Source organism: Annulohypoxylon maeteangense, assembly GCF_022496945.1.
Source record: "Annulohypoxylon maeteangense strain CBS 123835 unplaced genomic scaffold GGS22scaffold_9, whole genome shotgun sequence".
Taxonomy (NCBI): Eukaryota; Fungi; Ascomycota; class Sordariomycetes; order Xylariales; family Hypoxylaceae; genus Annulohypoxylon; species Annulohypoxylon maeteangense.
In genome coordinates this window covers 6,079-29,011 of record NW_025953256.1, presented here as the reverse complement: position 1 = coordinate 29,011, position 22,933 = coordinate 6,079, and the positions used below count along the sequence as shown (strand labels likewise).

Here is a 22,933-nt window from a genome sequence, read left to right as displayed (position 1 = left end):
CCAGGAACCAATCAAATGGAACACTAAGACCAATTAGGTTGAACTTTAAATCAATTGACCCAATCAAAACGTTTCCTTTTATTTTAGTTGAATCGATTAAAACGAAAAAGGTAATACTAGTATCGTGCATCACGTGACATCTTTCCGAAAAATATTATTTTTTTACGCATTAAAATTCTTCAAAAAAGCTTAGATTAATTACTTAAAAGCGTTGATAGCTTCAAAAATTCGAGCCTAAACTTAATTGAGACTAGTACGCACGTTTCATTGGCGAAAGTAAACAATCCAGTCTTAAAATGGCAATTGAACCTGATTTCTTTCGATGTACCGCGTTATACCTAAAATGGGTAAGCCTGTATCCACTTCTTGCAAGGGGCGATTCTTAAGGGGGGGCGACACTCACGCGGTTTGACTTAGGTATAATACTGCATAGTAAGTTGAGATACTTACTAGGTACCTAATGTACCTAGGTGCCTAAGACACACGCTAAAACCCCACGACGACAGATAGCGGCAAAGATTATATGCAAATATAGTTATCGCTTTCAACATCGGTCCGTTGGCCCAATGGTAAGGCGTCTGACTACGACTACCAGCAGTTATCAGGAGATTCTGGGTTCGACCCCCAGGCGGACCTTCTCTTTTGCCAATTTATGCGATTAATCGCAGCGATTCTTTTTCTTATTTCTGTCAAATGGGCGAGTCGAACACTGATCTATTAACTGATTTCATTATGCGTTCCAGATTGGCAATATAAGCAGAAAAAAAGTGTTTAAGCAGGTCGCTTTCAGAGATATAGACACCACGTAATCTGCATGTATTGAGACATACAAAAGTCGAATGGTCGAGCTCAACTGCGGGATTCAATGGCGTAACAAAGGTGTCGTGAGCGATAATATTGTACCAGTGTACGTCCAGGCTTTCCAGTTTCGGCATAATACTTGACATGTCTAAGAGACCTCGTAGAGCTAGTTTGCCATACGCAGTCTGGCTGGATTGTCGTGGTATGCTAATCGCTGAATCTGATGTGCTCTCTTCGGAATCCATGAAAGGCGACAACAAGCTCAACGTCAGTTTCTTCAGCGAGCTGAATATAGGCATTGACGTGAACTGCTGGGTAAGGGGTAAAAGAGCATCGTACGTAAGACTGCACCTTGAAACTCCACCATAAATGTCTAGATGTTCGTCTATAGGCAGTTAGGACGCGTGTAATGCTGCCATAGCGATATTGAAGGTTCGCAGAGCCGTAGCCCAGATAGTTTTTCGTAATGAAGGACTGCCTGACTCAGAAGTGTAGTTGCGGTTGCGCACACTCACACGGAGACACAGCAAAGCAAGTCTACCTTTGGGTGAACGCTGCTTCAGATTGCTGAAAGCCATGGTTAGAAGACGTATGTACTCGTCATTTCGTGTTCCGCTCGTGTCACTTCCCGCGACGCCGGTAATAGTACAATGTTGTAGTAAACAGCCTAGACGACCTTGACTAGTTATATGTACCATGTTCTCCAAGGCCCTCGAAGCTAGCTTGACATGCTTATTGTTGAAATACTTAGCAAGATGTTGCTGGGAAACTTTGTTCTCAACAATGCGGCTTGTAAGTCGAAGTGAGATAACATCTCAAAGTTCAATGAACGTCACTATGTGACCGACCAGCTCTATAGGGAGAGTTTCGAGGGAGGGTTTCATACTGTAGTCTGTTATTATATGTTTGTCGGGATTAGAAGTCGAGGAATGGATTGATCAGTGTCGATAACGTGCTCTATAGCTAGCTGCGTCACCGTCACGGCTTATTCCGAGACAGGTTTCACCACTATGTCTGTCCCCGTCGCCGAGCCCCGCCGCCGTCAAGTCCACGTCTACGCCGACTGACAAAAGCACCAGCAGTAACTATGTACTCTATTTTTACACGGTAATAAACCTGGCACTTAAATTAATTTTTAATCCTCCCGTTTTCAATCCGTACTTCCACGGTATCTTCCGTTTCTAACATCAAAGGTGGAATTTTGGTTTGATACAATCGCCGCGGTACTCGATCATCTCCATCTCCCTCGTTTCTAATCTCCGTGTAGCTACCGACGCACCACCATACCCCCCGAGGCAGCATCTGGATGCGATACTTTCCGTCTAGAATCCCATTAAGTAACCCGCTAATATCTACGCGCCTGACAAGCGGCTCGCCCGCGATCAAAGTAACCAATGATCCCAGCTTCGGGCGGTGGTCGACGTTCGAGTCGGTTAAGCCGTCGCACGGTCCGGGCTTCATAGCATGACGTACTACATCGCCTGTAGCAGCATCAACTACCAGGAGGCCAGAGTTAGGTGCCGGTGATGTTGCGTCAATGATTCGAGGTTGGGAAGCTTCGATTTCTTCAGGTTGGAAAGGACCCCACGGCATTAAAAAGCGCTGCTGGCCGCGTGTCTGGATGGTGACTGATTGGTCCCCGGTGTTCAAAACCGATATCGCCAGAGCACCCACGCCATCTGAGTCGTCGACAGTCTCCTCGCTCCGGCACAATCGCATGTGCGTCTCCACCTTCGGCGGGCGCGGTAATGCCGGCAACACCGCAAAACTCGCTTTGCCCGCTGACGGCTTACTGTTGACCAATTTAGCGGTCTCTAAGGCCCTTGTAGTGAACGCTTCGTTGCTCGGGAGTTGATCATTGTCGCCGTAAGCCCACCACTTCACGCCTAGATCTTTGCCAGCCAGCCGAATGGTGTACTTCCTGCCCGGTCGTAGCACTGAGGCTAGCTCGCTATCAGGCTCTATCGGATACTGATAGATAGCCATCGCTTCCCGCCAGTGTACTGCTCGGTCAACTGGCGAAGGAACGGTAAGGTATGTTCCAAACTCGCTCTCGGATAGTCTCAGACGGCCTACTAAATCAACCCGTACCTCCTGCCCGTCTTCTCCATGATGCTCATGAAGTGTAAGGAGCCCGTGGGCAATCGCGTAGGGCACGTCCAGGAATGAGTTCGCAGTATGCAAGATTATAGGTCGTGTATCTATATCGTTTGGCTGGCGGCGACAAAGACCAAAGACAATACTAAAAGGATGTTGGCCCGAGGCGTCGAAGACCTGATATCGGCTATGGATTGCGGTGTGAATGCACAGTTCTTCCATTTTTGACAATGAAGAATGAGTCAACCGCACGGGCAAACGTTGTTTGGGGCTACAAGGCCTTAATTATAAAGAAACTAGTTATAAATGCCCTGCATACATATTCATGGTCATAGAAACATACTAATAACCCTTTCGACTTGAAGGAGCTTTGTATTGAACCAAGCGATGCTTATATCATTAGACTCATACATCGTATTCCTCAAATAAATAGCATTATAAGTTGTAAGCCAAAAGGAAATAGGGGTAGCTCAATACTATGTAGGTATACTTGATAAAATATAACCAAGTCCCGCCTAAAATGACGGGACTGATTGTAGCAAAAATATGCAAAAGAGAAGGTCCGCCTGGGGGTCGAACCCAGAATCTCCTGATAACTGTTGGTAGTCGTAGTCAGACGCCTTACCATTGGGCCAACGGACCTTGATGATTGAACTGACTTTACCAAACTCTATATTGCAAATTCATTGCGCTAATTGTGTTCGAATCGGATAATCGCCGGATCTTATCTCAAAGTGTGACCAAAAGCGACTCAGGAGGAAGGAAAGTATTAATTCATGACTTACATAGTAATTTAGGAATTAATCAGGATGAGATTAATAAGAATTCTTCACCTTCAACCGAAAAAGTTTTCATATTATAGTGACAGAGTAGGTAGGAAAAGTGAATAGAAATATTGCCTGACGATGGGAAAACTTAAACATTTTAAAAATTTGATGTTACGCCCTAAAAGTTTTGGCTGTATGCGATCCATCAAAAGGGGGGGAAATTACCCAACTTAGGTATTGGTCATTTGAAACTCAAGAATAATTCAACTTGAATATACTAGCCAGTGTTGGTACATATATATAAGTTATGGCAGGACTTCAAAGAAAAAGAAGAAGAAATACTATACTAGGTAGACATATCAACTCCGTGTCTAACCTGGTACAATATCCATAGGACCATAGCTACAAGTATAACATCTTACACAACATGTCGTTCCTAGATGGTGTTATTTAGAGTCGAGTTTTATTTATTTATTTCGTCCTGAAGATAGAAACTCCTCATCTATCCTCTTGAAGTCTCTGTGGCCATCTAATAAGTCAAAACCGGTCGAATCGCTAGTTGTCCACGACCGAAAAACGCCGGCTCCGTCATATATACATGTAGCGGACCATTGGCGCCTGGATCTATCATTACACATTCCAACTAAATCCCATCTACTCGCTCCCTTATTATTCGGCACTCTACTTAAGCATCGTGTCAAACGCCGGGATAAGAGTCTGGGCAAGCCAGAATGAGAACACAAGCTTCGGCCCAGTCATGAGAAGCTATGAATAATTAGCACCGTGTATCCGTAAAATAATGCGAGGTGTTTACCTTGGGCACCAATCCCTTGAAGAAACTAGAGAATCCTTCATTCTTGGCCATGTTAGACAAGATTCGGAAACCACTCTCGGGATTCTCGAAATTCCGGTTCTGAATACGAGTCTTGATAACATCTAGGGGCGCGGAAACGACTAAAGAAGCCGAGGCACCGGCAATAGAAGCGACGAAGTTCTGGAACCACGACGCCTTGTTGTAGTCGCTGAGCTTGAAGAAGTATTCCTTAGTGAAGGCTGAGCCACCGAAGAGCTACGGGACGTTAGTTAAGCATGAGAATTTTTATGTAGTTGGCCGTACCGCAAATGATCCAGGGGCATTTCGAGCCGCTGTCCATCCCCAACCTCTGTATAATCCAAAGCCCTCATCGGAGATAATCTTGAAAATACCACGTCCTCGGAATGCGTCCGGGTTTGTTTGGCGCTTGATCTTCAGCACGTCCAAAGGAAGCAGGACAATCTCACCGATACCGATCAAACTAAAACATATTAATGAATCCACCATACTTCAGCAATTCGTTACTTCGAAGCTTACCTTCCAGCAGTCGAATGCATAATTGCCTTTCCGGTCTTCTTTCCGAATGCGCTTTCGAAGTCCTTGCCGTAGTGCGCCGCAAGGTAATCTCGAGCAATCGGTTGGCCGCCATACTTGTATATTCTTTGAGAGACCTGATCCAGATAGTTAGCTAGTTATCCCTCTACTCGCGATAGGATGCGGGCGCGCTTCTGACCTTGTATCCTGCGGCATAACCTAAACCTGGGAAGAGGGAGAAGAATTTGCGACCAAACGGTGCTGCTGCCTTCTCCTTAAAGACAACCTTGTTTAGCTCACTAGCACTCCGGATCTACATCATAGTCAATATTATGTGGTATTTTAAATGTTATATTTCGATGGTTTGTACCTTCGTCTGGTTGCTCATTAATCGCTTCGCGATGGTGTCGACCTTGAGGTCCGTTAGTCTTGCGACGCAATGATTCGAGATATATAAGCACGCACGGGATGAAAGACAGCTAGCTCGGCAATACCGGCGGAACCTATGTTGATTCAATTAGCTATTGTTATGATATTAGGAATATTGTCTAACATACCGGAACCGAGGAGTCGAGCGAGATTCGACTCGCGCTCTTTGCCAGTGACCATAGGTGCCATTGCGAATTACTATAATTGTAAGACAATTCCGCAGAATATTCTTATATTCTTAGGAACTATGGTATATGACCACCTATATTTGACAGATTGAAAGGCTAGAATTATTTTCCTAAGCCTGAAGGGCGAGCTGCGAGGATATCAAGGACTGCGGACTCGGCGGAGAGAAGCGCACAATAGTTGGAATAAAATATCAATCGCGCCGAAGATTTATAAAAAAAAAAAATCGAGATATTTGCGACCAATTCTAGCACCGCACTAGATAAAATAGCGGGGAGCTTGGGGAAGCTTCAGGGGTTCTAGGGATGATTCGGGCTTATCATGTTGGCGATAAGGTTCCGCACCTACCCCTCTAAGCACCCAGGTAAGAGGGGGTAGGAAGCCATCATGGAACTGGGCGTTAATATTAAGAATATCCATAGATCCATAAAGTATCAACTCGCGAAGGTTATTACTAGGTATCTACGTAAGATTCCGATCATTGTCATAGTTCTAACGAAGTTACTGCCTATCAATAGAACTATACATGTATGTAGGCCCCTAGTCATACCTGTAGTATTAGAAAGCTTCTTATTTCGGCCAACTATAAGTACATTTGTCACCTACTACTAGGTATCAGGACATATAATCCGTGACGCGATCCTACACGCCACAATTTTAGAATCGATGGCTAATCGAACCTTTAATACAAACACACTTTTAAGCCGTTAGGCCAGACCTCCATGAACTAACGCCGCCAATGCAAATGCAACTTTTCCTTCCAACCCTGGTATCATATGGGAGAATGAAAATTAGAAGTCCCTAAGGACAGATACGATATCGTCGAGTTTCGCCACTTGGCCGAGGAGCTTCTTCTCGATGTCGAGTAACCGGATGTAGTCGTTATACACGTCGCCCCTGAGCCTATCCTCCTCTATCCCTTGTACATCTTTACGTTCAGCCATCTCGAGGACGCTCTTCTTTTTTTGACGCTCAACTTCTAGTCGTTGGAAGCAGCGTACCATGGACTTATAGGTATTGTCCAATATTCGCTGCAATGTCCTGTCGAGGTCGAAGAACCAGAAGAAGATCGTCCGAGCAGCTGCTCGGTTGTTGTCCCGAGGTACCTCTTGCACGTCGAGAAATCCTGCCATCTCCATCTCTGCCATCTTGACATGCACGTCTGGCTTCTTCATAAGAGCTAAACCAGGCAATGTCTTGTCGTCGATCTTGCCCTTCTCCCTAAGAATCCGGGTGAGGCGCAGACCTTGACGACCGAAGCGGTTCTCAATAATTGTGTCGAGCTCGAGGAATTTCAGATGTTGTATGAGCGGCTCAAAATCGACTGTCCACTCGCCGAACTCGTTCTCGCCACAGTGACGTACAAACCCCTGTGAGCTCTCGGCCAGTATGAGAAGATGTTGGCGCATCTCATGCAGCCGTCGTGAACCGACTGGGACTCCATCATCTTCTTGCACCTCTACACCATTTGTACCGTTTTGTCCGTGGAGTCCGAAGTGGTCCGCTGCCTCTCCGCTATGGTCATAGTCTTCGTCGTCCGACCCTATGATTTCTTCATCTTCCTCTAGCGTCTCTTTGAGAGTCGAGCCCTTGAGCTGTGGAGGATATCGTCGAATCTTTTCCGCATATTTGATATCAATGGTTCCCTCGCCATGCAGTTTCCCAATCCCGGTGGATAAATCAATAGAAGGATTTAATTGCTCGAAAACCTCTTGAGTGGTGACGCGGGGCTCTGCGGTGACATCATTGTCATCTTCAATCTCTAACGATCGATCAATTTGACAGCGAGAGACCTTTTTACCCAGTACAGCAAGCAGTGTTGCGTACACCTTTGCCGTGGTATCACCAACCAAGTCATCTACATATCGTTCAAGCTTTAGATTGCGAAGTTCGACAGTGCATTTATCATAATTCACTCGGAGAGCAGTGTCAAACTAGATGAAATTGTTAGTAGGCGTTATCACCAGATATGTGTATAGCGAAATCTTACTTGTTGTGCAACGATATTTCTAGCTCCGTCGCCGACATTTGAATTTGACATGCCACCGTTTGTTAACTTCCGGCGCTTTGTAGTGGGGCCGAGCGCGATCTCATCTTCGAGCCTTCTCTTCAGATATGTGTTCTTTTTCTGGATATCTTTTAGCCTTTCTCTTACACTCTTTTCAAATTCGGCAGTTTGCTTGGATCCTCGGATGCCGGTAGGGAAATCCGCTAGATAAGCTTGCTCGACTGAACTCCTAAGATCCTGCGGGGACTGGTACATCGTCGGCATAACCGGCTCAAGGATGCCAGTGGCGATTAGCTGCGCGAGTGTGCCATAGACTAGGTCGTCTGTGTCCTCGCTACTATCTCCTGACTTTACGTCTTCTGAACCGTTGGCGATTCCGTTGCCGTTACTGTTGCTATTGCCATTACCATTGACGTGATTATGACCATTTTGCAATGTTCCATTGACAGCTCCATTGCGGGCGTCTTGTTTATTCTTAAATGCTTCGATGAGGTCCGAGATTTTCGCATGGCCTTGTATAAGGACCTCGTGTACTAAGTAATGCGCATGGTGTCCGTATTTGGTGCGTACCATATCCAATATCTTTCCCATTCGGACGAGGTTATATGCAGCATGATGATTTGCTTCGTAATGAGTGATACCAGTGTCTTGGTCGGTAAGATGAAATATGAGATTCAACTGTATGAGCACAGCAACACCATGGCGCACTTGTCGTTGGTTTATGAATGTGTGTTGCGCCAATTGTGCGACAGTCGATCTGCCTCGTGCGAGAAGGTCGGCGAATATGCGCTACGAGAATCAAACTTGTTAGTACCAAACTTGCTTGGTATAGGTGGAGATCTTAGAGGATATCCATTTGCATTGGGGAAATCCATACCGATGGGAGCTGGCCATACAGCTCGCTGATTAGCAGAACACAAAGTTCTGCAACATTCTTTGTCTAGCATTGAAATGGTCAGTATTTTATTTTATGTAAGGGGAATACTAGGTAAGTAAATAAAGGAGCAAAGCGTTAAGCGCATGATTGAGAAAAGAAAATAGATGACGGCAGGAAGACAGGAGATTAACTCACGACTAACATGGCTGATAGAACTCGGACTCAGCCTTGATGTGAAAAAGTAGATAGATAATAGGACTTGGGATTTGTCGAAGGGATTGGCTTCTAGAGATCCTCTCACTATCTCTAGAGCACTACAATTACTACCGCAGCTTCATTGAAAAGCCGAGTAAAAAAATAGGAAAATTTCTCCAGTAGACGTGGAGATAGCGCGAGAAGAGTTGTGACTTTTATTGTTCAAGGTTGGTGACGGGAATATTATGCAGCGCAAGCGCGAATAGTAATAGTAAAAATAAATTTCAGCGCAGCTACTTTTTTAGGATAGCGGGGAATGAACTTAATGGTCGAAGCTTTCAATGTTAGATGTCCCTCCAATTGTTCCCTGCCCCGCCTACCCGCCCCAAAATTTTCACTAGCCAATCATAAATGTTTACAAGTGGCTGACCAAATTCTAGCCCCGTTAAGCCTCAGTAACGTACCACAGTAACTCATCCGTGGGACATAACCGAGAATTTACCGGAAATTGAGCATCTTTTTGCTTGGAAGTCGGAAGCTTTCAAGGATCTGCGGAACCAAAAAGTTGTTGTCGCAGACCTCAAAACGCCTATTGTCGACGGCACCGCCTTTAAAATGTTCTCCAGATCGGCTCTCTCTAGAGGTGCCCAGCTAGCTGCACGTAGGCAAGGCTGTTCACAGCTTGCTCAACGTCGAGCCTACGCTGCCGCCGCATCCTCTGCCCCATCCGCACTGACATATGATACCACCGAAGTTGCTGGTGTCAAGGTCGCTACCAGAGACTCCCATGGCCCGACAACAAAACTTGCTATTGTCGCCAAGGCAGGTACTAGGTACCAGCCAGTTCCTGGTCTGACTATTGGTTTGGAGGAGTTCGCCTTCAAGGTAAGTAAGCCGAGCAGATATCCGTACATTATTGGGAGTTTTTTTATCATTATCATGAGCTAATTAGTTGTGATCGCCTCAGAATACCGAAAAGCGATCGGCCCTACGCCTCGTCCGAGAAGCCGAACTTCTAGGAGGCCGATTACTTGCATATCACACTCGAGAAGCATTAGTTATTGAGGCGAGCTTTTTGCGAGAAGACATCCCCTACTTCACTGAACTGCTGGCAGAAGTTATCAGTGAAACCAAGTACACCAGTGAGCTATCTCAAGCCATTGGCCTTCCATAACGTACTTACTTGTTCCGTAGCATTCGAATACCATGAGGAGGTGGAAAGGGTCTTGAAAGTAAAGCAGGCTAAGCTCGCTAACGATGTTTCCGCTCTTGCTCTCGACTCGGTCCACTCAGTCGCCTTTCACCGTGGCCTTGGTGCTTCCCTATATCCGACCAGTTCAACCCCTCTGAAAAATTTGAACGAACATACTATCGCTGCGTACGCGAGCGCCGCCTACACTAAGCCGAATATCGCGCTGATCGGAGACGGTGCTACTACTACCGCTCTACACAAGTGGACAGAACAGTTCTTCAAGAATGTACCTGCGTCAAAACCCAAGAATATCGAATTCTACACAAAACCTACAGAATACTATGGTGGAGAGACGCGCATAAGTCACACAGGTGGAAACTCGCTGGTCATCGCGTTCCCTGGTTCCAGCTTCAATGCTTTCAAACCCGAAATTGCGGTTTTGGCAGCATTGCTAGGTGGTCAACCTAACGTAAAGTGGTCGCCCGGTTTCACTCTTCTGTCCAAGGCTGCGGCTTCAAATGGAGTGGTCGCTTCTGGAACCAACCTCGCCTACTCCGACGCTGGTTTACTGGCCATTCAGATCACCGGAGCTGCCGAGTCGGTCCACAAAGCCGGTGCCGAGGCCGTCAAGGCCCTTAAGGGCATCGCTGAAGGAACTACTAGCAAGGAAGACCTGACCAAGGCAATTGCCAAAGCGAAGTTCGACGCTTTAGAGGGTAGCCAATCGGGCGTTTCGACTCTCCTATCTGCCGGTTCGGGCATCATCCACACTGGCAAGCCTTTCCAGATTGCCGAAACCGTCCAGTCGATCAATGGTGTCACGGCAGACAAGATCAAGGCTGTATGTGTAGACCCTCCCTTTTCCATGATTTCATCGCTAATGATAAATACAGACCGCCAAGTCTCTTATTGATGGTAAGGCTTCAGTGGCTGCAGTTGGTGATCTTAACGCATTGCCATTTGCGGAGGAGCTTGGACTGAAGGTATAGACGGGGAAATTGGGAAACAAAAGTGTACCAACAGATCAACCCACTGCTGTAGAGTCAAGCTACCTGTGCATATAATAAACCCCCTAGAATTTTCTTTAAATTTCCATCGTAGGTACCTACCTAATCTAGGTACATATGTACGTATCGTGTTGCCTACCAAATCTACGACGCAGCGTGTCCTGTAACTGACGTATGCTGCGACTATCTCTAAACCCCAAGTATTTATGAATAGGTACCTAGTATATACTGAAATTTCATAATGCCCTTGATGATCTTGAACCCTTAAAGTCTTGTGAAGATGTAAGATACCCGCGACTACATGTAGCTAGAAGGATTGTACTAGGTAGTGAATTACTTATCTAATATCCATCCTACATACATACTTCGGTACAATCTTTTTAAGGGGGCTTCCGAGGGAAAAAATGGATCACGTGCACATTTAGGCCACTGTCGGCAGCGTTCACTAGCGTTAGCGGGTCAGTGCATTCTCAATTCCATTCTACTGCCGCAGCTACATTTTATGCTTCAATACAAATCAACGATACCTTCAATCACTTCTCAACTCCAATTGATTCTCCAGCAACCGTCAAGATGGTGTTCGCGTGGAAAACCGCCGGTCTCTCGTAAGTCAAATGACATAAATGATACTCCTTTTAGGAAGATGGTTTTCAATGGGCCTTCCGGCAATACGAAGATTCTCAGTTTATTAACTTATCCATCTGACCGAATAGCTACAACCGCTACCTTGCTGTCGCAGCCCGCGTCGTGCGCCGAAGCTTGAAAGAGGAAAAGAGAATAGTTGCCGAACGACGAGGAGAGATGGACTTGCGATTCGCCAAATGGCAGGTAAGTTATCTGTCTTAATAGCATGTGAAAATCAAGAGTTGGGAAGAACTAGTGGCTGATGGGTTTTATGCCTCAATTCACAGAACGGCAAGATGGGCGAATCGAAATCTCTAGCCGATGCCAACGCCGCTGCCGCAGTCGAGTCTGCCTCTGGTGGTTCATCATGAGCTGCGAAATAGACAGATGCTTGCAAATGAGGAGGAATAGTACCTATTTTCTAGGAATACCTAGATACGAATGCGGATGCGGATAGACAAATGAACGGTCATGATCACTTTTATGCCGCTTCGTGTATAGCTGTATAAAACAAAATCAGTTTCATTCCAAATTATTCCTCTGGGTTAGAAGAAAAGACTGAATTTGCCTCTATTCATGGTGAATATCTAGTAGTGATCTATGGATGTTATGAAGCTGTATGGTGAACAGCCTGCGTCAAAATATAATTAGGTAGGTGCTAGGTACTCTAGACGGTCGCCGGCGGGTCGGTTACACCTAACAATGGAGGGTCTTAGAACGTTGAAGGTACCTATCCTCTTAGAAGAGCGACCTCTAGCACCTGGATCCATGTAACTACAGATACCTACCTAGTACTGTAGGTAGTATCCAAGGTACATTATCTCATACTGCAACTTCCACCTAAGTGATATTTCAAAATTCATAAATGACATGATAACCCGCTTTAAGATCTTATCAGTTCGTTACCTTCTATCAGTTTTTACTTTAAAATCATGTAATTTGAAACTTTGAATGTGTATGGATGTATGTACATACATCATACTTAGTAGGTAATGTTTGTAGGTATGTACGGAGCCTTATACATTTTTTAACCGTTACAAATACTGCGCGTTTTTAGCGCTAAAACTTATGCCCTCAATTGTCAATTAATACCTAATTCAACGTTTTACCTCTCTTCTGTCTCCCACTCCACCGCAGTGACTACAGGCTCGCAGATCTCCTAGGGCTACTCATCATCGGTACTTACAATACCTACCTAATACCTAGTAGTAAATGACTTCAACTTCAAGTTCATCTTCTGAAGTCACTTGCTTAGGCACAGTGGCTGCTTTGGCCTACTCTTTCCGTCTTGGATGACTCCACTATCTTGACGTCTCTCGAAGCCGATGTCGATAATAATTGGTCGTATTTCATTTACATACTACCTACCATGTAGGTAGATACTTCAAACCCAATGAGACTATGGACGCTCAATAATACGGTCTCCTAATGCCTATATGTGCTGACTAATGATAGTATCGCAATTCATCTCATCATATTTTATAACCGGGACAGCCGATAGTCAAGATGCAGTACCTTGATCCGTTATCGCCTCCCCCAAACGTCTCTCATCCAGGAGTCATGGCTACTAATATTACTGAAAAATTTGCGTCTGCCGTAAAAAGTATGTTATTGCAGCCCTCTTACCTTAGGAGTTATAGGAAGTCATCATTTACTAACTGGGAGTAGCTTTGGCACCTGGCGAGCTTGTTAAAGATGATCACTTCACGCTTTTCGAGTCTGTCGCAGCTCTCGAGGCAAGTTTTATAGAGTAACAATTAAAATATAAGCCCCAGAACTCACTTGCTGACGGGTATGTTAGGTCATGGACCCAAAAATGGATAGCGGCGTGCTGGCAGAAGGGGAATCTTTAGACCAGGAATATGACGTCTCTCGCGATCTGCTGCCAGAGGAAATTCTCGGCATTATTGACCAGCTGCTCTGCCTCGAAGTACGTCCTGCATACACGACCCAATTTTCATCCCAAGTATAAAATTTTCTAACTGAAGGTTACTATTAGATGGCCTGGCATCAAGGCTATCCTCTTTCACAAACTCTCTTCACGAGCGTCTATATAGAGTCCCTTATGAAACCTCGTCCAACTAATATAGACGAGGCTGATTTTATAAGAGATAGCCAAAGTCGTGAGAGACAGCCAAAGTTTCTCTTTATCCTACGCGCGTATTGCCTTGGACTTCTCAAGGCGTGCTGCTTTGTCAACGAGCTCGTCAAGGAGGAGCTTTATTACGAAGTAAGAATAATAAATTCCATAATACGCTATGCAAATCAATCATACTGACTACGTATAGGAAGAGGACTTTGTGACCAACACTTATGATCGCAACCTGCTTTTTGACCTACCACTAGCATCCATCAACAGTTTACTGCTCAAGGCTCGCAGTGATCTTCGCTTAGCTAGCAATGATATTCCTAAGGAAATATCTGCTGCCCTCGAACTCCGCCTCGAGCTACGCATCGCTTTTCTAAGAGCTATCGATCTTGCAAGTCTGCGAAGAAACAACCCAGATTCGTTGAAGATGCCATGGACACAGATGAGCGGCCTAATAGAGCATATTAAGAGGCAGCACGAGTTGGGAAAGCCTGTCCCGGAGGCGTTCAGCACCAAGTTGCAGCGGCGGCTAGCTAGTACCATGCCCCCACGCCCCATGGTTCAGCCTAGTTTTGAGGAGAGTTATGGCCATTTTAAGCGACTTTTCGAAGATGGCGTTGATATCATGGACGTCTTAAAATACACCGAACCGCAAAGTCTTTTGGTAAGTTGGCCGAATTTCTTCTACACGAAAAAAAAAAAAAAAAAACCGGTAATTGACCACGTCTTAGAATTTCGTCCTATTATTCCAAGCGAGAAAACCCCAACCGTTGGTATATATCAGAACATTGCTTCAAAGTATGATCTGCAAAGACATGATCGTATTAGGTAGCTATAGTATCCGTCAAATACTCGATCATGACCTCTCTATCGTTGTTCTTCCCTGCGCGCCCCAAATAGATCGCTCTTACGATGCCATCGAGGTACCAACCGACCCCCGACACCAAATCTCAGCGCAGATGGAGATATTCCGGCAACGAGCTGCTGAATGCTACCTGGAAATATTTAGAATATTTTGTCAAAATAGATGCAGAGTTCGACGAACACTATGTCATAACATTCAAGAATGGGAGATGTTGCAAGGGGATGTTGAGGAGATCGACCAGCTCCTACAGAACGTCCTCGACGAGAAACCCCTCACGATCAGCGGAGGGGATGTCAACTTCTCGCTCCCCCTTTCATCGTGGGCGTACCTATACAAGCTCAGACAGATGGAGTGGATAGTCCAGCTTGGGTTCGAGTTGGAAACTTACCAGACCGATGAGCTTGCTGGCATGTACTGGTACTTGAACTACCTGGCTAAGACGCGTGCGCAACACGGAGACCGAATAAAAGCATTCACAATGCGTAGCTTAAACGAAGCACGCGATGGTCTCGCCGGCTCTAGTGACCAGCTATCACAATACACAGCGGCTAAAGATCGCGAATATATGACTTCACTAGCGTATCTGCGCGTCACTATGCTCGATGCAGCATGCACGTGGGAATTTGCCGATGGCTTATGCTGTCTATATACAGCCTTGCAACGGTTAAATCTCATCAGCCTCCCACAGCGCCCCTATAGTTCTGACACTCTGCGTTACGACTTGCGTATGAAACCCTTTAGGGGTATTTCACTACCAGCCCTGCCGACATTTGATGAGTTTACACGTGCGACTCTACAGCCGGAGACGGCGACACACGACTTACTAAAGTACGCCGAGAATGCTGTCGGAGGCGCACGTAAGGGATACGAGGCCTTAAGTAGGATGTCGGAAGCGCAGACGTTTAGCGCTAATACTCATGATCGTTGGGTTGTTAACATAAAGGATTGCTTGAAAGCTGCGATCGCCGCGGGTGTAGCGGTATCAACACTTCAGCGAGCGTTAGATCGGGCCAGGAGTAGAGAAGATCAGGTTGCGTTAAAGTTGGGACTGAAAGTCGAAATGCCAGAAACGGGTAAGGGATACCATGATTGGTGGATCGTTCCGAAGTTGATTCCTACGGCATGATGTTTCTTTACCTACTAATTTTAGAGGATACAATGGAGGCTACTTTCTTACGTACTATGCCTGGTATTATGTATCCGTCTAGAGAGAAGATTCGGGACATTTGAGTCATACTACAGCCACTAGGATGTAGGCATTAAAATTCCTTGTAGAGTCTGGGTTGCACAGGATATCAACTAGAGGATAGGTAGGTATAGGTTAATCCAATGTGCCAATTTGACGAAAGATATATTTAAGGGTATTGGTTGCTCAGTGACTTTTTAAGCACGGAACTCTCATAGAGGTATACAAATATGGTTTCTCCCTTCTCGTTCCCTTCGTAGTTCTTTGCGCAAAACTTTTCATCCCACTTGCAAAAGGCGAGAGATTTCTTCCTGCATTCCAGTCATGCCGACGACGAATAAGACAAAGCAGGACGGCTACAACGCCACAACCATCCAGGTGGTACAAGGTCATACAATATATACAGATTTAAAGCCGAACTTGATATCTAGAATTTGTGTAGAGGCTTCTTTCCACTTACCAAACATCTAGACATTTACGCCTTGATAGCCTTTCTCGCCACGGAGCCTCGGAGCTTAATGGTCTGCTCGTAGAGGACGTCCTTGAAGGCGAAAAGGAAGGCTGCCGTAAGAACACTCTGGGTGACTTTGGGGCCAATGCCTAGAAGGAATAGTTAGTTCTACTGAATCTGTCAGGTGACAAGCCAAACTTACCCTTGTATAGACCGGCGTAGCCCTCCTCCTTGATGACGCGTCGAATAGCTTGCGTCATGCCCTCGCGTTTCTGGCCATCATCGGCTACGTGCATCTGGCTCTTAACGGTGATGTAAGGGTAGGTGATAGAAGTGGCGAAAAGCTTTCCGATGGCGCCGAGGAAGAAGGCAACGGTCGGGGTTACATTGTGCTTGCGCCGGCGCTCGTAGGCATTCTTCATCTGTTCGAACAACGTGTATTGTAGGATGGGATTGATAACTAGAACGAGTGCCGGGACAACGCCACGGAACAGGGCTTGCGGGCCCTCGTCTCGTAGCAGCGCCATCAGCGTACCTATAGTGGTCGGCTTCTTCTTCTCCACGATAGCGGTGTCCGCGCCGGCCTTTTCTTGCTCTTCCTCAAGTTGTCCCTTGCGCGTGGTCATGCGAGTGTTGACGACCCAGATAGGATTCGTGAGGATGACGGTAGCGGATCCAGCAATTGCACCGGCAATCATGGCCTCGATGGTCGTCAGCTTCTTGGAGGCGCGGCCTGTGCGGGTAGCGGCCGCTTCGAAAGAGCCCCGCGTCCATTCGTACCAGTAATAGTATACAAAGTTGGTCACGCTGATACCGAACACCGCGCTGTCGAGTCCCGCGTATAACCCGGCCACGCCCTCGCGTGCGACGATCTGCCGCACAGCGGCTAGGAAGGCTGTCTCGGCTCGCTTAGACTCGACTTGTGCGCGCGTTGAAAGCGTTATTAAGGGGTATCTGTTAGGAGGCGCGATGGAATGTTAGATTTCTCTTAGAGCTCTCTTTCTAACTTGGGGATGAGGCAGGACCTCAATTGTGCTCGCAGACATACGTTAGGACCATAGAAAGGATTCCGCCGCCAGCACCAGCGAGGGCGTGCGCGACGTTGTCGTTCTGGGGGATGGCGGGTTTCGTCGACGCCATTTTCACATTTATTCCGGTTTACAGATAGGTTTTGAGATGGAAAAGAAACAGCAGATTCGAAGATAAGAGTTTAAATTATATTATACGGCGTAATCTATCAGAATGAGCTGCCCCTAAACTTTATCGACGAATAAATCCAACGTTGGCAGGTTAGGAAGCCGAGGTCCGATTGCATCACAATACGGCTAGCAGTTTCCTCCAGTGGGATGAGGTCCACTAAACACCTGGACCGAGCATCCCTATCGCTGTAAGGCACGAGGTCAGCATTCTTTCCCCATTCTCTCCCCGGCTTTTGCCCCGCATTAAATTCGTCAAAGACTTTCTTTGAGTTCCGATTTTCACATGCGAGAAAGACTACCTAACATTCCTGTTGACAATCTTTAATCTTGTGATATTAAACTTAGTACACTTTAAGTGTCTTCATATATAGGTAGATCAATAACTATACCTCAAATATCTCGATTCAAATATATCTTCGTCATATCCGTCGCTTATGAGGACTCCTCTTACATACCTAGCACCATACGATCCTACATAGTACATACCAAAGACTGAGAGACTCAATACCCACTTGACTTAGACAGGCATGCTTAGATAATGTCAGTTACATATCTTCGTTTTTCAATTGCCATCGTTGCAACCGCAGATATAAAAGAAGGTAGTATTATTTTTTCAAGACAAAACTTAACGAAGAGATCAGAGCGTGGCGTTGCGATGCAAGTTTCATAACTGCAGGTAAAGAGACATTAATGATATGATTGATTGACATTAGAATTTACACGATATAATATCTGACGTGCAGGTTCTTTAAATTATCCCACCACAATCTTACTTCAAGTCTTAGGTACTTCGTACTATGTAAGGTATATTTGTCCAATGGAATGAACGAGATGTGCGACCTGTTTCCTGCGTCTTGGGTCCCCCTTTTCTTCAATAATGGCGTTGGTTGTATCAGCTGTTGAACGCCACCCAAAAGGGGCAATCTTCGCACAATTGCCCCTTGGGGGCTATCACCAAACCACCAAATCAGCCAAATTATTTGGAGAAATATTTGGGGGCTTTCCTTAGCTTTCCTTACAAAGTTCAGCGCAGAATGATAAAGTCACGTGGAGTTGTATCCAAAAATAGCATCATGCAGGTGCAGCACAACTCCCGGTCCATCTAAAACAGCCGTGCGCTCTTGCTCGTGGCACCAGCCTCCGCCAGCGAAGTTTCTCAAAATAGAATTCGGCATAATAGGTATTGGCCACCGGAAAGAAGACGCTTTCACCAAGAAACTTTAACCTTTTTCTCAATAACTTTCCCATTCACCTTTCAATAGGGAAACTGCCAGTCTGATTTATATCATTCGAGCTCTATTTCAGCCAGTCAAAAGCCGATCTAATTGTCGCCTATCCTACATACTGCATAATAGCCAGGGGGTTAATGTCTATCCGCCACTAAGACCACGCTTACGCCTACATGAGCAAATCAACTCAAGAGCCAATTGCATTATGAGATGAGACGAGATCCCGTTACACACGACTTCGATGAGAATAAGGGTACTTATTCGTTAATTGTAACTGTTCGAGTCGCGAAGACAACGAGCCTATAACAACAACTACGTGAAAGTCTCAGCTTACCCAATCCGGCAGCCCGCGATATTGACACTTTAAGTCATCTTTCTTCGGTACCTTTAATCGCATTGACCGCAATTTACTTACTATCCATGGGGATCATCGCATATATCGCTATCTTATGAGGTTAAGATGGCTCTCTCTACTCCAACAAGCAACGGCTCCCGTCGCTTCAACCCGCTTCCGTCTCCCGGTAAAAATGAGACGCCTAGATCGGTAGGGATGGTAAGACCAATATTGCCTCAAAAAAGCGTGACGACTGCCTCTATCGATGATGCGTATGTGAGCTTTATCCTATACTGCAACCCGGCGGTTCCCTTAGAGACAGATACGTTCGCGCTTAAAGAAGCCTTTCGAACCCCACCAAAAAGCGAAGGCAAGAGCTTCAGCACATTTGCCTTGTTTGAGCTCATCAAAAAGCTCCACTCGAAAGAGCTTAAGACGTGGGCGGAGTTGGCCTTAAAATTGGGCGTCGAGCCTCCAGACCATGACAAGGGACAAAGCTCTCAGAAGATACAGCAATACGCCGTTCGATTAAAGGTAAAATTCATTCAATTCTAGGAATACTTGTAATTAGCACATTCGATGGCAGTATAGCTTACTTCTAGCAGCGATGGATGCACTCCATGCATATCAACGCTTTCTTCGACTATCTCATGGATAATCCACATCCGTATTGGACCCAAATCCCGACAGATCCAAATCCGGTTTGTGAAGACGGTAGAGATGGTGTTGCTGCTGAAGACGACATGGCTTTGCGTGCTTTGCTACCTCACATTCGGCCGCGTCGAGGTCGGAAGAGACCAGAGGAAGACGGGTTTAGTAAATCTCCCTCGCAAAGACCCAGGCTGGAATCCCCGGCGTTTGGCGGGGAGCCTAGAACCGCTCGTCCGGACTCATTAGATCCGTGGACCGCCCACCCGGATGGAAGAAATTCATTCATGTTCCCATCAGTCGATCCAAGGTCAAGCGTGTTACCGGAAACGAATTCGGCCTTCCCGTGGAGCAACGACGTCTCTCGCGAACCAATGTCAGCCTATCCCCAGTCTGCAATGACACCGTCGACTCGAGGGACGTTCTGGGGCGATACTGCAGAACCTCGTTCAGCCATTAGTCCTAAAACCAAGGCTCTTGGGCGTCGTCATGGAGCCAAGGTTGTTTCCTCCGCCTGGAGAAGCGGTGGCGTATCTACGAGCGGCAGACCTCGTGGGCGACCTCCGACTAACCGACCTACCGATAGTCCATTATCAGCGATTCCGGACGAACGCAGAGAATTTCAGGGCTCACTTTTCGAACAGAGCGCACCTCAGTCAAGTATAACACCTACACCGATGTTACCACCAGAATCAGTGCCCAAGGCAGCAGGCCCTACCTCCGCGCCAACGTCGGCACCAGTGACGACACCGACATCCGCTCTAGGTAACCGGCCCACTCGGCCGGGCCGCCTCTCTCTGCAGGTACCAGAGCGAGCTAGTGGACCGGTCAGATTAGCGACACCTCCACCTCCGGTTGTCATGGTAAACGGCAAAAGTCCGGTCAATGGTAACGGGACTAATGGCGGTGGTAAAATGGCAGATACACCCGGTGAGGATGCGTTTACGGTATTCGATCGCACTTCAGCTATGTTCACGGCTACATCGACCGATGATCATGGAAGCTCCGGGATGCATTTCGACCCCAATGATAGCGACCGGACGAACTGTGACGAGATTGAGGCTATGTTTGTTGCGGATATACTTGAGGGTGCCTGGTACGATGAAAAGGGGCAGCTAGGTCCACCTGCCGACGTTGACGAAGCGATGGCTCTGGTCAAGGTTGTCATCGAAGGAATATCGAAACAAGCTCTAACGAAGGAGGCTTTCCTTATTAACCTCTCGGCGCTCGCGGGTGTCAAGTATATGATGAAGGCAGGCAGCACCTCGGTACAGAGAGCAGAGGTGGGCCCCGACTACACAAAGTACCACTGCGCCTGGGGTCTACGGTACGGCCCCATAAGTGGGAAATTCCGATTGACAGAGACGGTTCCGCATTCGCGGTGGAAGAAGGGCGCCCAACCTCCAGACGAGCGTCGGGAGAAGGCCGACATCCCCGCCGAGGGCGAGGAGGCTGCGGAATTCTGGCGTAGAAGATACGCCGACCTCCTACGCGTCGTAAATAAAAGAAGCGAGGATACTACGCGGGTTGCTAAAGAACCACAGGATAACGAGCGGTCGTAGCGGGTACGGGTTGGCATTGTACAGGTGTTATGTGTTGTAAGAGTATATCTACGGGCTTATGATTCATGTAAGTTGGTTGAGATTTAAAAGGCCTCCGAGCTCATGTATATGTAATTTTTGTTCTGAGATACCCCCGATCGCATGTATTATCAGATATTAGGAATCTAAAAACGTTTCTGGTTCAAGAGGCTGAGCACGCCGGCGGTTAGGCTGGTGGTACGTGATATGATATATGGATACTTCCGTTTCTTTATCAACGGCGTATTACTGGCGGATTTACGCATCTAGGGGCTATATGGCGTATACCTACCACCTACCTAGGTACCTAGGCTAACTAGATTAAATATGCAGGCTGTGCGTGCGGCCGACCTTGGGTGGGGGTTGGGGCATTGTATCCAACGAATTTCTCTTGTAGAGATATTTTTACGATCGCAGTTCCAAATATTTTATCTTAATTATTTATTAAATTCTCTACTAGGTACTAAGTACCTACTAGGTCCACAGTAGGTAAACAAGATTAGGGTATTAAGAATCTTCGAGTGAACGCATATGATCTATGATAGATACCTACTAGGTATTTATGAGGGTAAACCAAAATCGAGATATTACTTTAAGCCGCTACCTCGTGTGGACGTGCTGCCTGCCAAGGTGCTTCCACGATATGATCAGCGCTTAATTCGAAGCGCCGTTGTGATTGCCATGGCGCCTCGACCACAACTTGATTTTCTTGTATTTTATTAACTTCCGACACCTGACCGCTCTGAATGTTGTGGTCTGTAGCTTGCCGTTGTTTACTCATCTTAGGCCGCCACCAAAAAAAATAAGATGCTGCAACGGTTGCTATCAAGGCCAGTGTACCAGCTACTGAGCCGCCCACAACGGCGGGCACGTTAATGTTATCTGATGATGAGGGTTTCATAGTCGGAGATGAGTTTATGACGGTAGTGGAGGATGGCAATAAAGTTGTCGTTGATGAAGATGACGGATTTAAGGGTGTGCAGAGGTCCACAGAATAATATTGCCAGGAAGAGTTGTAACATTTCCCTTGGTCCGCAACGATTTTAAGATCAGATGAACAAATGAGGTCGCTCGTATCATTGCCGTAAATTGTAACTAAGAGATACTAACGTTAACAGATACTTATTTGTATATAACCTCGTTTAACTGTACCACGCAGCTTTTTTCCCTTGAACACCACTGACGACAGATCTATGATGAATGTATCTGGAGATAGAGAGATGGCGGTCGACAGAAGAGAGCTTTACATACTCGAACATCCCAAGTCAACGGTGTTAACCATGAAACTCTTATAAGGGGAAGTAAGTTGGTTCTTAAATTTCGTACATTCACCATCAGGGAAGCCATCTTCCCCTTCGAGAGACCGTACATATGTGATGCAATTAATATCTGAAAATGTTAGGATAGTAGTAGTAGTGTGGGCGAAAAGAGCGAGGTTACTAACAAGCCAGACGACCAAGGCTATGAACCTTTTTTGAAACATGGTTTTGTAAATATGTCAGTGTTTATGATGGGAGCCAAAGACGATCCAGAAAGTAAAGACTAACATGCGAGATTCATTTCTACTCTAATATAATTATATACTTGCCTATTCATATTGCCTACTTGCTATGGCTTGTGACGCCTCCCTGTGCCTTCAGTGTTATGCTTTAATTAGGGAAAGGGGCATCAGTTCAAGTATATCTAGATACTAGCCGATATGATTAATATGGCATGAATATCTTTACTTTTCTTGAGATACTTATGTTTATTTTAAAGAGATTTGCTTTTATGAGACGTTTTTTATATTAAAGGTCCGAAAGTAAGAAACGACGTTATAAA

The 22,933-nt window shown here is 46.1% G+C and overlaps 9 protein-coding genes and 2 non-coding genes across 11 annotated transcripts; 5 read left to right on the top strand and 6 right to left on the bottom strand.

Moving 5' to 3' along the window:
• The first annotated feature begins 552 nt into the window (after positions 1–552).
• On the top strand, positions 553–636 carry GGS22DRAFT_t77. Its single transcript has one exon. It is a non-coding gene; the product is annotated as a tRNA-Arg (tRNA).
• Positions 569–1,368, bottom strand: GGS22DRAFT_163680 (uncharacterized protein). Its single transcript, XM_047961411.1, has one exon. It carries the CDS (start codon positions 1,098–1,100, stop codon positions 690–692), a length of 411 nt encoding a protein of 136 aa, XP_047818338.1. The 5' UTR covers positions 1,101–1,368; the 3' UTR covers positions 569–689.
• A 437-nt stretch (positions 1,369–1,805) lies between these two features.
• Positions 1,806–3,230, bottom strand: GGS22DRAFT_163679 (uncharacterized protein). Its single transcript, XM_047961410.1, has one exon. It carries the CDS (start codon positions 3,118–3,120, stop codon positions 1,930–1,932), a length of 1,191 nt encoding a protein of 396 aa, XP_047818337.1. The 5' UTR covers positions 3,121–3,230; the 3' UTR covers positions 1,806–1,929.
• A 226-nt stretch (positions 3,231–3,456) lies between these two features.
• Positions 3,457–3,540, bottom strand: GGS22DRAFT_t69. Its single transcript has one exon. It is a non-coding gene; the product is annotated as a tRNA-Arg (tRNA).
• Positions 3,541–3,919: 379 nt separating this feature from the next.
• Positions 3,920–5,851, bottom strand: GGS22DRAFT_163677 (mitochondrial carrier). Its single transcript, XM_047961409.1, has 8 exons — positions 5,571–5,851; positions 5,479–5,516; positions 5,384–5,425; positions 5,213–5,326; positions 5,017–5,150; positions 4,783–4,960; positions 4,480–4,734; positions 3,920–4,430 (listed from the first exon to the last, which is right to left on the bottom strand). Exons 1-8 carry the CDS (start codon positions 5,629–5,631, stop codon positions 4,347–4,349), a joined length of 906 nt encoding a protein of 301 aa, XP_047818336.1. The 5' UTR covers positions 5,632–5,851; the 3' UTR covers positions 3,920–4,346.
• Positions 5,852–6,161: 310 nt separating this feature from the next.
• Positions 6,162–8,957, bottom strand: GGS22DRAFT_163676 (RNA polymerase III subunit RPC82-domain-containing protein). The gene is made up of 4 exons (XM_047961408.1): positions 8,709–8,957; positions 8,514–8,576; positions 7,619–8,425; positions 6,162–7,562 (listed from the first exon to the last, which is right to left on the bottom strand). The coding sequence occupies exons 1-4, from the start codon at positions 8,715–8,717 to the stop codon at positions 6,420–6,422; spliced, it is 2,022 nt and encodes a 673-aa protein (XP_047818335.1). The 5' UTR covers positions 8,718–8,957; the 3' UTR covers positions 6,162–6,419.
• A 253-nt stretch (positions 8,958–9,210) lies between these two features.
• On the top strand, positions 9,211–10,989 carry GGS22DRAFT_163675 (LuxS/MPP-like metallohydrolase). The gene is made up of 4 exons (XM_047961407.1): positions 9,211–9,593; positions 9,676–9,850; positions 9,903–10,741; positions 10,794–10,989. Exons 1-4 carry the CDS (start codon positions 9,324–9,326, stop codon positions 10,887–10,889), a joined length of 1,380 nt encoding a protein of 459 aa, XP_047818334.1. The 5' UTR covers positions 9,211–9,323; the 3' UTR covers positions 10,890–10,989.
• Positions 10,990–11,480: 491 nt separating this feature from the next.
• Positions 11,481–11,902, top strand: GGS22DRAFT_188712 (mitochondrial ATP synthase epsilon chain-domain-containing protein; the record flags this gene model as incomplete). Its single annotated transcript, XM_047964748.1, has 3 exons — positions 11,481–11,512; positions 11,621–11,735; positions 11,819–11,902. The coding sequence occupies 3 exons, from the start codon at positions 11,481–11,483 to the stop codon at positions 11,900–11,902; spliced, it is 231 nt and encodes a 76-aa protein (XP_047818333.1).
• Positions 11,903–12,525: 623 nt separating this feature from the next.
• On the top strand, positions 12,526–15,830 carry GGS22DRAFT_163672 (Mak10-domain-containing protein). The gene is made up of 7 exons (XM_047961406.1): positions 12,526–12,902; positions 12,987–13,134; positions 13,200–13,267; positions 13,333–13,461; positions 13,531–13,761; positions 13,820–14,284; positions 14,352–15,830. The coding sequence occupies exons 2-7, from the start codon at positions 13,038–13,040 to the stop codon at positions 15,609–15,611; spliced, it is 2,250 nt and encodes a 749-aa protein (XP_047818332.1). The 5' UTR covers positions 12,526–12,902; positions 12,987–13,037; the 3' UTR covers positions 15,612–15,830.
• GGS22DRAFT_200302 (mitochondrial carrier) lies at positions 15,800–17,262 on the bottom strand (the record flags this gene model as incomplete). Its single annotated transcript, XM_047966418.1, has 3 exons — positions 15,800–16,271; positions 16,325–17,076; positions 17,171–17,262. The coding sequence occupies 3 exons, from the start codon at positions 17,260–17,262 to the stop codon at positions 16,147–16,149; spliced, it is 969 nt and encodes a 322-aa protein (XP_047818331.1). The 3' UTR covers positions 15,800–16,146.
• Positions 17,263–18,513: 1,251 nt separating this feature from the next.
• GGS22DRAFT_163667 (ARS binding protein 2-domain-containing protein) lies at positions 18,514–21,473 on the top strand. Its single transcript, XM_047961405.1, has 2 exons — positions 18,514–19,418; positions 19,490–21,473. Exons 1-2 carry the CDS (start codon positions 19,011–19,013, stop codon positions 21,092–21,094), a joined length of 2,013 nt encoding a protein of 670 aa, XP_047818330.1. The 5' UTR covers positions 18,514–19,010; the 3' UTR covers positions 21,095–21,473.
• Positions 21,474–22,933: the final 1,460 nt, after the last annotated feature.